This window comes from Ammodytes marinus (assembly GCF_949987685.1).
Source record: "Ammodytes marinus genome assembly, chromosome: 20".
Taxonomy (NCBI): Eukaryota; Metazoa; Chordata; class Actinopteri; order Uranoscopiformes; family Ammodytidae; genus Ammodytes; species Ammodytes marinus.
Genome location: NC_137224.1, coordinates 15,504,569 through 15,519,804, shown reverse-complemented (window position 1 = coordinate 15,519,804; position 15,236 = coordinate 15,504,569). Strand labels below are relative to the sequence as shown.

The 15,236-nt window shown below is 40.8% G+C and overlaps 1 protein-coding gene across 1 annotated transcript in view; it reads left to right on the top strand.

Moving 5' to 3' along the window:
* dnah9 (dynein, axonemal, heavy chain 9) overlaps window positions 1-15,236 on the top strand; it is a gene marked incomplete at both ends in the record, with an annotated part of 157,544 nt that overhangs the window by 97,091 nt on the left and 45,217 nt on the right. Inside the window, 9 exon segments of the mRNA XM_080048562.1 lie at window positions 1,514-1,594; window positions 2,262-2,441; window positions 3,021-3,251; window positions 4,727-4,921; window positions 6,000-6,119; window positions 7,606-7,794; window positions 8,856-9,091; window positions 9,189-9,311; window positions 10,176-10,380. Coding sequence (XP_079904688.1) covers window positions 1,514-1,594; window positions 2,262-2,441; window positions 3,021-3,251; window positions 4,727-4,921; window positions 6,000-6,119; window positions 7,606-7,794; window positions 8,856-9,091; window positions 9,189-9,311; window positions 10,176-10,380 — 1,560 coding nt within the window.

The following is a 15,236-nucleotide window of genomic DNA, read 5'->3' as shown; positions in this document are numbered from 1 at the left end:
TGCAGATAAATTTGGATAGGATTTGCAACTTGCACACCTGATCCCACCCCTGTAAATGGAGCACAGCACGGAATGACACATAGACTGACAGACAGAAAGAGGGAGGGATAGGAGAGGGATTCAATTTGGACCTGAAGAGATATTATCACCTGTTTTTTGTAAACAGCTGCTTTATCATATTTTAACCATAGACTTTTCTGTCAAACTTGACATGTTCTGTGCCTCCTGTCATTATACAAACATTCTTCTTCACTTTATAAAGACAAATCATGAAGCAATTCTGACCTGTATTGTCCTACTGTCAAAAAAGCTCCCTGTTGTATTTCTACTATTCCTTTTTACTTGAAATATTTATTTTGTGCAGCTATTTTGATTTAGTTAAGATCAGATTTTGGTACATACTGAACATATTGTTGCGTGTATTCATTTGTTAGTTATAATACATTACATTTGTTTTACCACAGGAGCAATCCGGAGGATTTCATACACCCAGCTTCACACAAATCCAGCAGCTTTTCACATTTGTTTCCCTGTACAGAATAAACAAATGTTTGTGTTAGCAGGCTCCTTGTTCCCCTCTGCCTTCAGTCTTAATTATATGCTAGGTTAAATGTCTCTCAGCGTTGTGCCTTATACACAAACATGAAAGTAGTTTTGATCTTCATATTCAAATTCAGAAAGAAAGCAAATTCTTTAATTTTCAAGATTCAAGAAAACTTTATTTATCCCTAGGGGGTAATTATTAGGGTTCCAATTGGAGTTTACTGACCTGTATTCAATGCAATGCTTTAATGAGTGTGTTTCTTGCTGCCTGCAGAGGGTACTATGTAGCGCTTGAAAAAGCCAAAATGCATGAAAAGGAGATAACAACAGTCATGTCCCTATGTTTCATGCTAATACACTTACTGACAGTTTGTGGCGATAGTTTGCATTTGCTGCAAGCAAAGACAAAGAGTGATAGCCAATTTAACATGGATGTTAACAATGGAAATTTTACACAGCATTTAAATGATGAAGCATGCTTAGCTGGAGCAAATATGAACTCCTGAATTTCTATACTGTGGGTAGTTAAACTTAAGATATCACATTTTATAAAGTTGGTCATAATTTGATTTGTAACACATTATTCTGTAGAATGACTAGCAACTGTAGCTGTCATGGAGTAAAATGTACAATAGTCAATTGTAGTATACTATAAATACAATTGAGCATTACATGGTATGCAGTAGTAATTTTTTAGGATTGTACTTAAAAATACACATGAGTGAGTTAACTTTCCACCGCTGCTGTTTGTTGACAAGGCCACTGCACAAGTTACCTCTCAGTTTGAATGAATTGTAGAATGATACGGTAAGCCTCCGTGGAATCATGTGTATAGTATAGAAAATACTTAAATTGAGAGAGACTATTTCACCGTGGTCTAATACATCTTGCACTTCATTCAACCAGATCTGCAGCCTGGGCCTGTCACATGCGGGTGACCTCTTGCTCTCCCTGTCTCCCCCTCTGATAGGTGGACGACCTCAAGGCCAAGCTGGCTGCTCAGGAAGTGGAACTGAGGCAGAAGAATGAGGACGCAGACAAGCTGATCCAGGCAAGAACTTGTGCTCAATTCTGTACAAAACACATCACTGTTTAATGTTTTCTATTTGCTAAGATGTTTCTTTTAATACTTTCACTTGAGATGTTAAAGAAATGGACCTCTACAATAATTCAGCAATAGCCTGTACTTCCAGGAGCAACGTCCCCTTTACATTGAGTAATCCAGCGGTACATTCCAGCGGCCTGTACTACGAAAAAGTTCAACATACTCAGGATTTTTCTTTTTCACATAACCTAACAAACTGCAATCAGGAATATTGGTATCACGACCGGACTTAAACCCAGTTAAGTCCACCCAGGGTTTCCCAATCTAGCTCTGAATGCGATCACATAAACGGGGCGGGGTTCGCACCAGATGAACAATCACAGACCATCAGCTGTAGATTTCAGTTGGCAGTTGACATCTATTCTAGGCATATCTGACATTGTGTAGGCCTATATGAGGCTTAATTTCCATCTTCAAGCTGTAGACCTGATAGTGTTAAACGTTAGTGTACAGACTATGCGTGCAACCTTGTTTTACATTTTTTAATACACTAACGCAGGGCATTACATTTCCACAATATTATTAATTTTTTCATTGTATCCATGCTGTAGAAACTAAACCACTAACATACACAGTTAACCCAGCAACACACAATCCTCTGTTCTGTCCCCAGGTGGTTGGGATAGAAACTGAGAAGGTTTCCAAGGAAAAGGCTGTAGCTGACGAGGAAGAGCAAAAGGTGGCAGCCATTGCTGTTGTGGTCAGTGGTAAACAGAGAGACTGTGAGGAAGACCTAGCCAAAGCTGAACCAGCTCTCCTAGCCGCTCAGGATGCCCTCAACACTCTCAATAAGGTCCGTTACATCTCTCAACCCTCCGCTGTGTCTTATTGATTTGCACCATCCCATTCTGCCATCTTAGTCTTTTCTTCTGTAGATCTTCAGGCTTTTCTTTAATTTAGCTGTCGCAGCTACAATGGAATAAGTTATGTCCTGACAGGCCTTGAACCGCATAAACGATTATTGAATCACAGGATTAACGCAGAGGCTTTGCTAAAAAAATGTCCCCTCTATGTTCTGAGGGCATTTTACCCTTATCCTCGCATCCCCTGTAGGTTTTGCGAGACCCCCCGGGGTTTTTTTTTTCCAAAAACACCCTCTGTGTTTTAAAAGGTGCTTTCTCTGTTCAAACAAGCAGAACATACAGTTCAATCACTGCTCAGAGCTCTCTAAAGATGCCCCTAATTAGAATTCTCTGTTGTCTTCTCAAAGTCAGCATAGGCTCTTCTTCCTTTTATTCTAATTATTTTCCTTCTTTTTTAAATTCCCTCTCCCCTTAGCAGACCACAGAGATATGCAGGTTGTTCAAACTCAATTAAATTGTAGCTCTTTCATTTCCCCATACACTGTTTACTGCTACCTGGCCTACTTCAGAACAACCTGACAGAGTTGAAGTCATTTGGTTCTCCGGTGACGGCAGTGACCAACGTCACAGCAGCGGTCATGGTGCTGATGGCGCCCGGAGGTAAAGTCCCCAAGGATCGCAGCTGGAAGGCGGCTAAGGTGATGATGGCCAAAGTGGACGCCTTCCTGGACTCTCTGATAAACTTCAACAAGGAGAACATTCCAGAGGCTTGTCTGAAAGCTATCCGGCCTTACCTGCAGGTGAGTGTTTCAATCAACCTTGTAGCTATTCAATTTGCCGAGTTAGTTTAGAATTAGGCTAATTTTTCAATCCAAATTACAGATCATTAATTTTTAGTCATTTGAGTTTGATAAATTTGACAAAAATTAGATGAAGGGGGCTTTGCTGTGGTCCTTACACAGTAAGGATTTTGAAAATGTTCTACAAAAACAATGACTGTTGCCATGGAGACCGTTTGATACGGCCATGCCCACACAGTCCTGTCAAACATTCTAGACCGTAAAGAATGTTTTTATAACTAAGTTTCATAATATTTAATTTGAAAAAAAAAGTAATCAGATTTTGTAAAAGCTTATTCAGACACCCAACTCACGGTACACAGTATGCCATGTCTGTCGCTTGGCAAGTTGAAAAATAAGTCTATGATTTTAGGAGGGGGCGTGAATACAATGACACATAGCAAATTATGGCTGCTGAGCGTCCAAATGACATCCAGAAAAAATCAGCTACTTAATGAAGCAGAACAAATTTTAACAACCAAGCTGATTATAAGCTTGGTTGTTAAAGCTTATAAAGCTGCAAAGCCAAAATGGATTCTTTGTACAGTAGTTTCCAGACTTTTGATATACTGTAATGTGTTTTTTATGTAATGAAAAACATCTTTAATATCTAATACTGGTTGTCAAAACAATTTTTCAATCATGTCTATGAAGAAAAAACCACCACCGTTCTAAATACAGATCTTGCAAACCGAGCAGAGTCCCCAAGCGGGAGATCAGGGCCCCTGTTAACCAGACCAGCTTTGCGTCATTGGGGGATATATGCTTTTACTTAACCTGGTAAACTACTCTGAGTGGAAATCAAACCTTTCACACTAAGATGAGAAGCCCGTAAGATACATGAATATTATCTGACAGTGTGGTAAACGGCTAAATGGTGCTTGTAACACTTACTACTGACATAGCTTGAGGAACTGATATAGCTCAAAGAATGCATAAACACATGTCAACAATTTATCTAAACAAAGTCAAATTGCAATGACATCCATATGATCTTTGGTTTTGAATCCCCCCCAAAAGATGAGCAGCAGTGATGTTTGCCAAGTACCCGTACTGCATATGTCTGTCTGGATACATGGGATGCATCACTTCCTATTTACAAAAAGAAAACTTTTAGAGTTAATTTAACACAATTTTGCTTAGAATAAGAGGGTAAATTAATGTGAAAGAATAAGTCATATTCAAGTATTACTGGGCAGATATCACTTCTATCTTCAATAAGACCCAACACACTACAAGAAAAAAATATTCAGCTATATGTTTTCTATACATTCTATACATTAATAAAGCATAACTCGAAGTGTTCAGAAAAATGTGAACAAATTAGTACATTTTGGCTTCTGTAGAACTCTATTGAGATTTTAGAGGCCTGATGACATGTTTGATTTGTGTTTTATCTTGCATTTGATTTACTTTTTTCCCCCTGTTTTTCCAAGGATCCAGAGTTCCAGCCCGACCTGGTGGCCTCTAAGTCAAACGCAGCAGCTGGCCTGTGCTCCTGGGTTTTAAACATTGTCAAGTTCTACGAGGTTTTCTGTGAGGTGGAGCCCAAACGTCAGGCGCTGAGCAAGGCCAATGCAGAGCTGGCTGCTGCCCAGGAGAAGCTCGCCGCCATCAAGGACAAGATCAATGTAAGGCATCGCATTGGACTGACAATACAGGAAAACTGCAAGTTTATGTTTCAGTATGCCGAGTATCTATTACCAAAAAAGCCATTTGGATTTATAAAATCCAGTGGATATATTCTATGAAATTCTTTTCCATTTTATTGAAGAAAAGATTTTTGACTCAGACGTTAAGAGTGTCCTTAAACTTTCAAGTCTGGGGCTGACTTTTGTTCAAAACAGAATGTGGGCTGCGAAAATGGCAAATGGGAGCCAGAAAGCTAACTTTAAAAGATATCTGAGACATCGGAATGGATCGACGACTCTGAAGTTAGTAGCAGTATAAAGAGAATTTGATGCTACAGAAATAAAATAAAAACAACAACCAGAGGCAAAAAAAAAATCTGAATATTAAGTATTTGATCAAAGCTTGAATGACAGTTGACACATGAGCTCAGCCATTAAAGATATACTGTACCACTGCCAACATCTCATCAATACCAGCATTGGTATAGGCGCTTTAAAAGGCTTTTACTGTTCATTAATCTAAAACCGAATCCATCAAGCCCTTAAAAACCCTGTTGATAAAAGCAGCTGTAAATAATTGTTTTCTCAATGGCGTTTGACATTCAGCACATCAGAGGGCCAGCAGAGCGCAGTGCTTACATTAAAACCCTGCATAGTGCCGACTGACGAGTCCTAATAAGATCCAGCATGACTTCTCACTGTCATTTTCCAGCCCTCAGTCAGTTCGCCTGAGCAGAGAGTGGGTTCTGAGCCAAGGGGGAATTAGCACTCCTCAAACTAATCTACTGAACCTGTGTGGCTCTCCACCGATTAATTCCTGTTTGTCCTTGCGCTAATTGCTCCCATATGCCAAATAAAATCCATAGTGGAGAGAACGATAAGTTTTTCACCCAACTTAGTTTTCACACGCTCCCAAGTTGCTTTCATGGGGCTACTTAAGCTATCTTTTGTTCTTTGTCTTTTGAAGAGCACACTGTGTTTTTAACAGGCGCCAATTCTAGTCTATTCCTGTGTCTGTCTGTCTGTCTCTCTGTATGTCTATCTGTATGTCTATATGTCTGTGTGCCTGGCCCGTCAGCACCTTAATGAGAACCTGGCCAAGCTGACAGCCAAGTTTGAGAAAGCCACAGCAGACAAGCTCAAGTGCCAACAAGAGGCCGAATCGACAGCCCGCACCATTTCCCTGGCCAACCGTCTGGTGAGGAAGGGCAACTACGGGGTCACACACACACGCACACACACACACACACACACTCGCACGCACACACACAGGTTTACACAGATGCACCCCCAAACTATTTTCATCTCCGCTTGTTAGAGTAACTGTCTCATTTTTAGTTGCACCAACCTACATGTTAAATAGGGGTGGGAGCGGTAATACATGCATTATTCAGATATGAGCACATAATTCATTTGGATCAGATGCGAACAGCATGCAAATGTTGTCAATAAAACCTGGAGGTTGGCACAGACACAAACATGTCCCAAACGGTAATGATGACTTTCCCTTAAGCACCACCATCAACAGGTCACTTTGTCAGTAGTTACGTAGTCATTGCTTTGCTAATATGCATTACACATGACACATATAATAACTGCTAAGCATCCGCATTTCAGTATTGTTAATGTGAAAATATTAGCATGGTAACATATTTTAAGAGCCGCTAGTGTGGCTATTTTGTGTGAAATACAGATACTTATTGCGCAAACCTGTATTTATACACATATACATTATGTACCAAAAAACTATTTTTATTTCTGCTTGTTAGTAATGGCTTTCTTTCTCTGTAGGTGCTCTGTGCATATGTTTACACACATAAACAGACACATATGCATAAATCTCGGCATCGTCGGTCGGAAAGTGTAAATCTCTTGCTGACAGCAGCACAACAAAGAGATGAGTGTTGACACTGTTAGTATGATAATTTAAATTATTCAGAGGAAGATTTCAAAAGGCCCGACAGGAGCAACACACGGACGAGAGGTTGTGCTCATATGCTAGTCAGTCACAATGCAAATGCTGTCAACTTGCTGAAGTTCACAGCATTTTTTTTCCGTGAGGTATGCTGAGAAGTTAAAGCCTGTATCAAAGTGCAGGGCCCTCCCTCTCAAGTTTGGAAGTGATAAGATATTAAGGTGAACTTTATTGATCCCTGAAGGGGAATTGGATGATTCCTGCAGTAAAGACTGGATGGTTGGTGTTAGTACACCAGCAGAGAGGTGATAAAGGATATGAAAACCTAATAAAAAAAGGTAGCACAGTTGTTCTGGAGATTTCCTGATGTTCATGAGGCTGTGCGTTGGTGACGGCAGCCGTAGATTCATTTAGATTTTATATAACAGGATACATGGGGAATATGTTACGATTATCATTATAGTAATATGTTAAATGTGGAGTCAGCAATTTTGGAAAATGCTTGTTGTCAAAACCAGGGAATATCTCCTCGAAATCTGCTACCTGTCCATACTGTGTGAGCAAGGTGCAGGAAAATATATCTGGTGTTAACACACAGCCTAGGCTCTGTAAACTTGTAAAATAAAGGGCCCACTTTAGCTCTAAATATGCCTATTTCGTGAGTAGATATTCACTCATTTTGGACTAACAGTGGCTTTAACAACAAGTGTTCTCCAGAATGGCTGACTCCCACCTTTAACCTTGCCCCTGGTTTGTCCCTGTTCGTCAGGTGGGAGGTCTGGCATCAGAGAACGTTCGCTGGGCGGAGGCCGTGGAGAACTTCAGGCAGCAGGAGAGGACTCTGTGTGGGGACGTCCTCCTCATCACAGCCTTCGTCTCCTACCTGGGATACTTCACCAAACGCTACCGGCTACAGCTCATGGACAACACCTGGAAGCCTTACCTCAGTCAGCTGAAGGTGGGTGGCCTAAACTATCTACATTTATGGAAGCTTTTGTTCTTAAAAAGATGCAGATAATGTGTTTTTAAGAAATGTACGTAGTATTTTAGGATTTATAAAATTAAACTGTATTCAAAACACACTAATATACACTATACACATTTTTAAAGCGATGCAAATGTAAGATATTGCCAAATGTGGATGTTAATTCAAACATTTCTGAAAACAAGTGTTTTAAATAGTAATCAACTAAGTAATCTACTATAGTAATATATAAGTTAAACATGTTACCCTATTCACCTGCAGGATCTCACCTTTAGGGGAATTTAAACTTGTGTAATTAGGGTTAGATGCCTGATGCTCACTCTGTCCATCATGCAACTACATGACACAAACCTCAAGAGCTTTGTTAGCATGGGCTGTATGTGTTTCTCTTTGAGTTTTAAGTGTCTCTTCATTTTTCTGATGCCCGCGGTGGATCACTGAGCAAGGAGACGACATTAAAGGAAACAGCTTGGGTTACATTTCAGATGTTTGTTGTAACATTGCACTCACTACAGTAATTACTGAAACCTCGGAATGTGGCGACATTAATCCCCTCATTTTCAGTTTCACCTTTTTAGATGCCAAAACGACTCACTGTAACACCAAAATGTTGTAATGATTCGCAGCTGAAAATACGAAAGAGCAAATATACTGTACAATGTCTTACAGTGGCTGAAGTCAAATGCAAAAAAATCCATTGTTACATTTACTGTTAAGCTCTCACTATTTTATCCCTTTTGATCTCTCCATTGATAATGAGCTATTCTGTTTTATCACAGAACCTAAATTGCAACAGAAGGGCTATATATTACAAAGTTTCACTGCCAACTACTGGCCTGGCATGCATACTACAGCCATTTAGGTCCTTTTTGCAGATCTGTGTGCGTGTGGAGCGTATTTAAAACACTCGTCTTAGTTAAAAAGGTATCGGAAAAACTTTCCTGTTTTTAACAAGATCGTTGTTGTTTAAACGTAGCAAAAAGACCTTAGCGCACTGGTCACAATGATTACATTTTTTTTATATTATCTATAAGGTTCCCATTCCAGTGACGCCTGACCTGGACCCTCTGACCATGATGACTGACGACGCAGACATCGCTGCGTGGCAGAACGAGGGTCTGCCGGCCGACAGGATGTCCACAGAGAACGCCACCATTCTCACTTCCTGCCAGCGCTGGCCCCTCATGGTGGACCCACAGCTGCAAGGCATCAAGTGGATCAAAAACAAATACGGACAAAACCTACGACTCATCCGCATGGGACAGAAAGGGTAAGAGGCTCTCCGCTGAAATGGGCACTTGGTGATTGTTTTTTTTTAGGAGGAGGAAGGTTTTGACAAAGGGCATTGTGCTGTTTTGTCCTGACAGATACCTGGATGCCATAGAGAGAGCGCTGGCAGCAGGTGATGTGGTCCTGATAGAGAACTTGGAGGAGACGTTGGATCCTGTTCTTGGACCGCTGTTGGGCAGAGAAACCATTAAGAAGGGCAGGTAAAGAACTAGAAATAACTTCACTTTGTGACTTAAGGTCTGGGTGTGAACCTTACCATTCTGGTGTCTGCTGGAGAGATAATCAAACCTCTGATTTCATTAAAGCTATAGTGCGTAACTTCTTCATATAAACGAATGTCGGTTATATTCAAGCCATCGCCAAATGAGTTGACACAAAGTTGATTAACCCTATCAGCTCCACGAAACTTCTCTTTGCCTCTCAGTATGGCAGCGTTCACAAACTGGTGTCTCCTTCCCCCACACTGGTACAGGAGCTTGGGAAATGCCCAGGAAATGTTTCAGTTGATGTTCTGTGAAATAAGTTATTTCGAGGTCAGAGGTCAACTCAGGTGGAAGGAGATTTCATGAGACTTGGATGAATTATATAGCAATATTTATTACAGTCTTGATCAAGAAGTCCCGGACGGCAGCACAAGTGTAGTGCCATTCAGTTCTGCCAGACACTTCCTGAGAGCAGTGTTTTAACCTTGTGCTATCTCTACAGGCTCGGGTGCCAAGTGTATGCCAATGTTTTGGGTCTGAGCTGAACACAGTGAACAATAACAATCTTAGAGTCTAGTGAGATGAGACTTTATCTATACAGCTGACTTAAGTGTATCCTACCAGGCGACAAGGTTGAACTAGTGTCTGAGAGCTAGACGGACACATAAGACAGGCATAAGTGAAATGTCATTATGTCATGTAGATGCACCAACAGTGTGGTTGTAATTACTCAAAATCCCTCATGGGGGCAACATCAGTTACGCACTATAGCTTTAAGTAACATGTCCTTTGAAGTCTGTGCTTTTTCATTAGCGACTCTGAATAATCAGAAGATTTCCTGGTCCTCGTTTACCCAAACAGGTACATAAGGATCGGAGACAAGGACTGCGAGTACAACCCCAGTTTCCGTCTCATCCTGCACACCAAGCTGGCCAGCCCTCACTACCAGCCCGAGCTGCAGGCCCAGTGCACACTGATCAACTTCACCGTGACCAGAGATGGTCTGGAGGATCAGCTGCTGGCTGCAGTGGTCTCCATGGAGAGACCTGACCTGGAACAGCTCAAGGTGAGAATGACAGAGTATCAGTGGGGGTGGAGAAAAATAAAATACTTTTCTGATAAAGTCGTTTAGCAATAGTCATGCACTATTCCGCTACCTCTGAGATACTGCACAGAGAAAAAAAAACGTGTCACTTTACTGATCTCTGTTATACAGTATACAGTATATGGGCTAGATACTATTGGCCCTGCAGCTGCAAACACACACACACACACAAACGCAGGCTTTCTTTTCGTTTTCCCGTTCCGAGAAGGAGCTTAAAGCGGTAGAGGCACGAAGAGGAACGGGAGGAGTTTTTTTCCGACGGAAAACGGTGTCAGGCTTATCTCAACTGTCTACATTCAGTGAGCCAGACTAATTTAGCAACAACAGTGGAATTCTTGCTAGAACTCCTTTTAATGTGATATGTCGCAGCAATGTAAGTGTGAACCGGAGCAGACATGAAAGTACAATCTGTCACACTCTTCAGAGAACAAACGAGCATTCCTTCTTTGGACTGGTTTGAGATGCTCTCTTAACATCTCTTCCATACAGGTGTAATTAAAAGACACAGTTAGAGGAGTCATGAAGCGGCGCGTAGCACTTTCTCTAGTCATTATCCATTTCTTAACGCTGCACGTCGTCGAGAACACATCGTCTGTCTTTAAACATCACAAGAGGATGCAGGTCCAAGCTCTTTGATTACAAAACAATCAGCTGACGACTTTGATTAGCGGGAAACTAAGTGGATGTGTGATAATGATGGGGCTTTGGGTGCCTTACTTAGGGAGACTGGGACACAGCTGTGTGCGCATGAGTGTGTCTTAGTTGTGCGTGTTCACATGACATGTGTAAGTGGGACATGGAGTAATCAGGAAATTAGATTTACATTCTGAATGTGCATTAAACAGGGTTTTTAGATTACATGTATGTTCATATACATTTGATCAGATTATAATTCCATTGATCAACAGTTGGAGGTACATGTAAGTGGCCTTATTATTTTGCCAACAAAAACAAGGTATAAAAAGACTGCTGAGTAGTAAGGATGGATTTAAAATACCCTTTTACTCTTCTTGAAATTGGCCTTGCAAGTCTTTCCAGAGGAAGGAAACTCATTTGTTACAGCTAATGGATAGTGGAAGTGTTTTTGGTGAGTAACTTTTCTTTGTTTACCAGAAAACTCTAGGGCACCTTTTACTTGAATCCTATACAAAGAGGGGAACCAAAACATTTGTCCTGACTCTAATAGGTAGCTTCAATTGGCCACTGTGAAGGCCAAAGCAAAGGATTTAGTTAATCTTCTATGCCTTTGTGCCCTGCATGAGAGAATCTGTATTGGTATTCATTACGTTTGTCAACCATCTGTATTTAAAGAGGAAAGTTCTTTAAACATCAGAGTGTAGCTCAGCTCCATTTAAAGCAAGTGAGAACACTTCAACATTTCTCCCCATGTCTGAGTAGTTGGTCTGAGCTCCTACATGTAGCTATTTGATCTGCTGTATACTACTCTGAAACTCCACTGAAGGTCATACCAAGCATATACACTGCATATCAAAGGTAAAGGTAGCAGTTATTTATTCATTTGGCCAACCTGAAAACTCATCATTGACAAGTTCAATATTTACTTTAATTATTGCATTTTGGTATCTACCAACAACTGAGAAAATGATCCTGCTCTTTGGCTGCTAAATGTTCGACTCTGTTCAACAGGATCAAAATCACTTTTTGTCAAAATCAGTGAATATCTCTTCATGGTCTGCTACCTGCCTGCACTGTGTGCGAGCTGAAAAAAACTCTGGTGTTAATACACAGCCTATGCTCTGTAAACGGGTAGCTCCGATGGGCCTCTTTTGTTTCCAAACCCTTTGTCAACCAACCAGTTTACAGAGCCTAGGGTGTGTATTAACACTAGATATTTTTTCAGCACAGACAGAGCATGGGCAGGTTACGGTTAGTAAGGAGATAGCATTCTCCATACTGGCTGTCTCTACCTTTAATTGATGTATATTGTGTTAGTCATTATCTATGTTCAGCCATTATGGCCATCACTTTTTATACAAATGCTCAATGCGTTATGGTATATATAAGTAAAACGTGTGCCCTGGTTTACTTGCTGTGCAAAAACAACCCAACACATAGCTTTCAATGGAAAATCTAAAAATGTTCACAGACTGTTTAGTTTGAAAAAACAACATGTGGGACGATGACAGACAATGGCGAAAGATAACGTATTTATATTTGACTGTCATGGATTGTTACTCTGTTGCATCCTTGAAGAATCACCCATAAAGGTGATAATCCAATAATCCTAAATCAAAAAATCTAATTAACTTTGGAAACACTAACAATTTGCCATTGTGTCACAGTCACCCAGGGTGCCGTTCCTGTGGCACTCCACAATTTATCATCAAGTTCCGGGAATTGTGTAATTGTATCTTGATACTGTCCCTAAGGGAGTTTCATCTTTGTCTTTGGCGGCCTCATTTATGTTCACACATCCACATCCACCTCTCCACCATCACAGGAGAGGCAGATGGGCCGCACTTTAAGGTGCATTTCCCCAGTTTTTTCTTTATGTCAATTACTATCTTTCTTGTGTGAACCTTGGAGCCTTGACTATATGACAAGGGAGAGAGTCCTTGTTCCACTCTGTTAATAAGAGTCCCTATCAACAGCTGTAGCTTTTAAGCTGCCATTGCTGCTCAGAGTTAATGGCCGACTCTCTGTACACTGTGTACAATATACAGCAGGTTCCCGACAGCTGCACGGAGAACTTTCGAGGAATAACGAGCAGCCCGTCGTTAAGCAATCCACACAGTACAGTCCACGGTGTGAATGTAAATGTCCGTAATTAAGCAAGAATTCACTTGATCAAAGCTCCGAAGCCTAATGATGTATCGTGCTCGTCTCATCGAACAATCTGCTCTTTTCATGTCAGCTGTTTGAAAAAGGGGATTGGGCCGGCGGCTCTACTGTACCACGGCAATTAGACAACACATTGACACACTTCCAACTGTTCCTTAAATGGGGCTCATGTTAGTCGAGGGAGGAAGAAGAAAAAAATCACAAATCTCTCTCTATCCGCTCAGAACATGACTGTCTGGCTGACGGCGGGCGTCTCTGGGAGATCACAACGGAAAAGATAATGTGGGGAACTCTGTTAGCGAAGATTTACTCAAACACAATCCTATTTGCATTTTGATGGTTTTTCTGGAGGTGTCCTTGTTTGCGTTCATGGGCTCCGTATAGGGCAGAACTTTATCTAGACCTGTAAGGCTTTCATACGTTGACAAATCAGCATTTTTTTAATAAACTTAGAGAGAGAGAGAGAGAGAGAGAGCGAGAGAGAGAGAGAGAGAGAGATGGGGGGGTTAGAAAAAGAGAAAAGTTATGTTAAGCCTTATGTCCCCTCGGCAGAATCCAATGAAGAAGAAAGTGAAATGTGATTTAATGACGCTTGTTTTAATTGACATTTCCCTAAGATCGAAGGGCGAGGAATAAAAACACAAGATCTGAAACTCACTCATCATTTTAATTAACACTGCAAGTCGAAGGCGGGCGCCGTGGATACATAGCACCTTCTCTATCAAAACACGGTTCCATAGAATGATGCACTGAATGGCTTTGTGTTGTCAGTAAACAACCCCCGGACCGATAACAATCATCAGACTGATAGCACGCTGCAAATTGGCTTCACCTGCTTATATATTCTCTAAATGACTGAGTGCCATTATGCCTTTTAATGAGGTTAGCGTTGCCACTGAGGCGTAGCATGACTACAGGGTGACAGAGCTCTCATATACAGTAGCTGGGCCAAAGATGCGCTAAGGAGCTTAAAATGTCAAGGTTGCCTCTTTTTGGGAGGATCAGTTCACCACAATGACTATACCTTGGGTCCTCCCTCTGCTCATATGAGAGTGCATGTATACCTCCTTGTGTGTGTGTGTGTGTGTGTGTGTGTGTGTGTGTGTGTGTGTGTGTGTGTGTGTGTGTGTGTGTGTGTGTGTGTGTGTGTGTGTGTGTGTGTGTGTGTGTGTGTGTGTGTGTGTGTGTGTGTGTGTGTGTGTGTGTGTGTGTGTGTGTGTGTGTGTGTGTGTGTGTGTTAGGGGTGGGAATCTCTTGGCACCTCACGATTCGATTCCGATTCAGAGGTCAACGATTCGATTCAAAATCGATTTTCAATGCATCTCAATGCAAAAAATTTTTTATGTACATACCCATGTGTGAATTTCAAAAATATATTTATATGCACATCTGAGTTTGCTACTCAGAGTTTGCTAATCACTTCCTACTTTTGTGATGATCATTAAAGACAATCAACAGATGAATTACCTTCTCTAATATTGTATTAAGAGAAAAGCTTTTCTTGTCACAAATATGACTTTCTATGAACAGTGCAATAATCAATGCAGCTTTCAACACAATATGGAAGTATGTAAAAACTAAACCGATTCAGTTTTATTTTATTTCTAATCTCGTAAATCATGTTTCTATAGGATTTCTATTCTATTATCTATTTTCTATGTCATTTCAACACATTGTACAAAAAGTATGGCTTGGAATTCAGCAGAGATAAAGCCTGTGCAAGTCATGGGTTTGCTGCTCTCAGCCCTTTTGAAGCCACTTTGGAAACAACTTGCACATGTGTGGTGTGCATGCACAATGGCGCAGGAAGTATCAGTATTTACAAAAAAAAAAAAAAAAAAATAAATATTAAAAAAAAAATTATTAAAAAAAAAAATCGATTATTAACTTTTCTGAATCGATTCAGAATCGTTCGAGAGAGAATCGATATTAATCGGAAAATCGATTTTTTTTCCCACCCCTAGTGTGTGTGTGTGTGTGTGTACTCCTCGGCAAAAACTCTTGAACGCCAGACC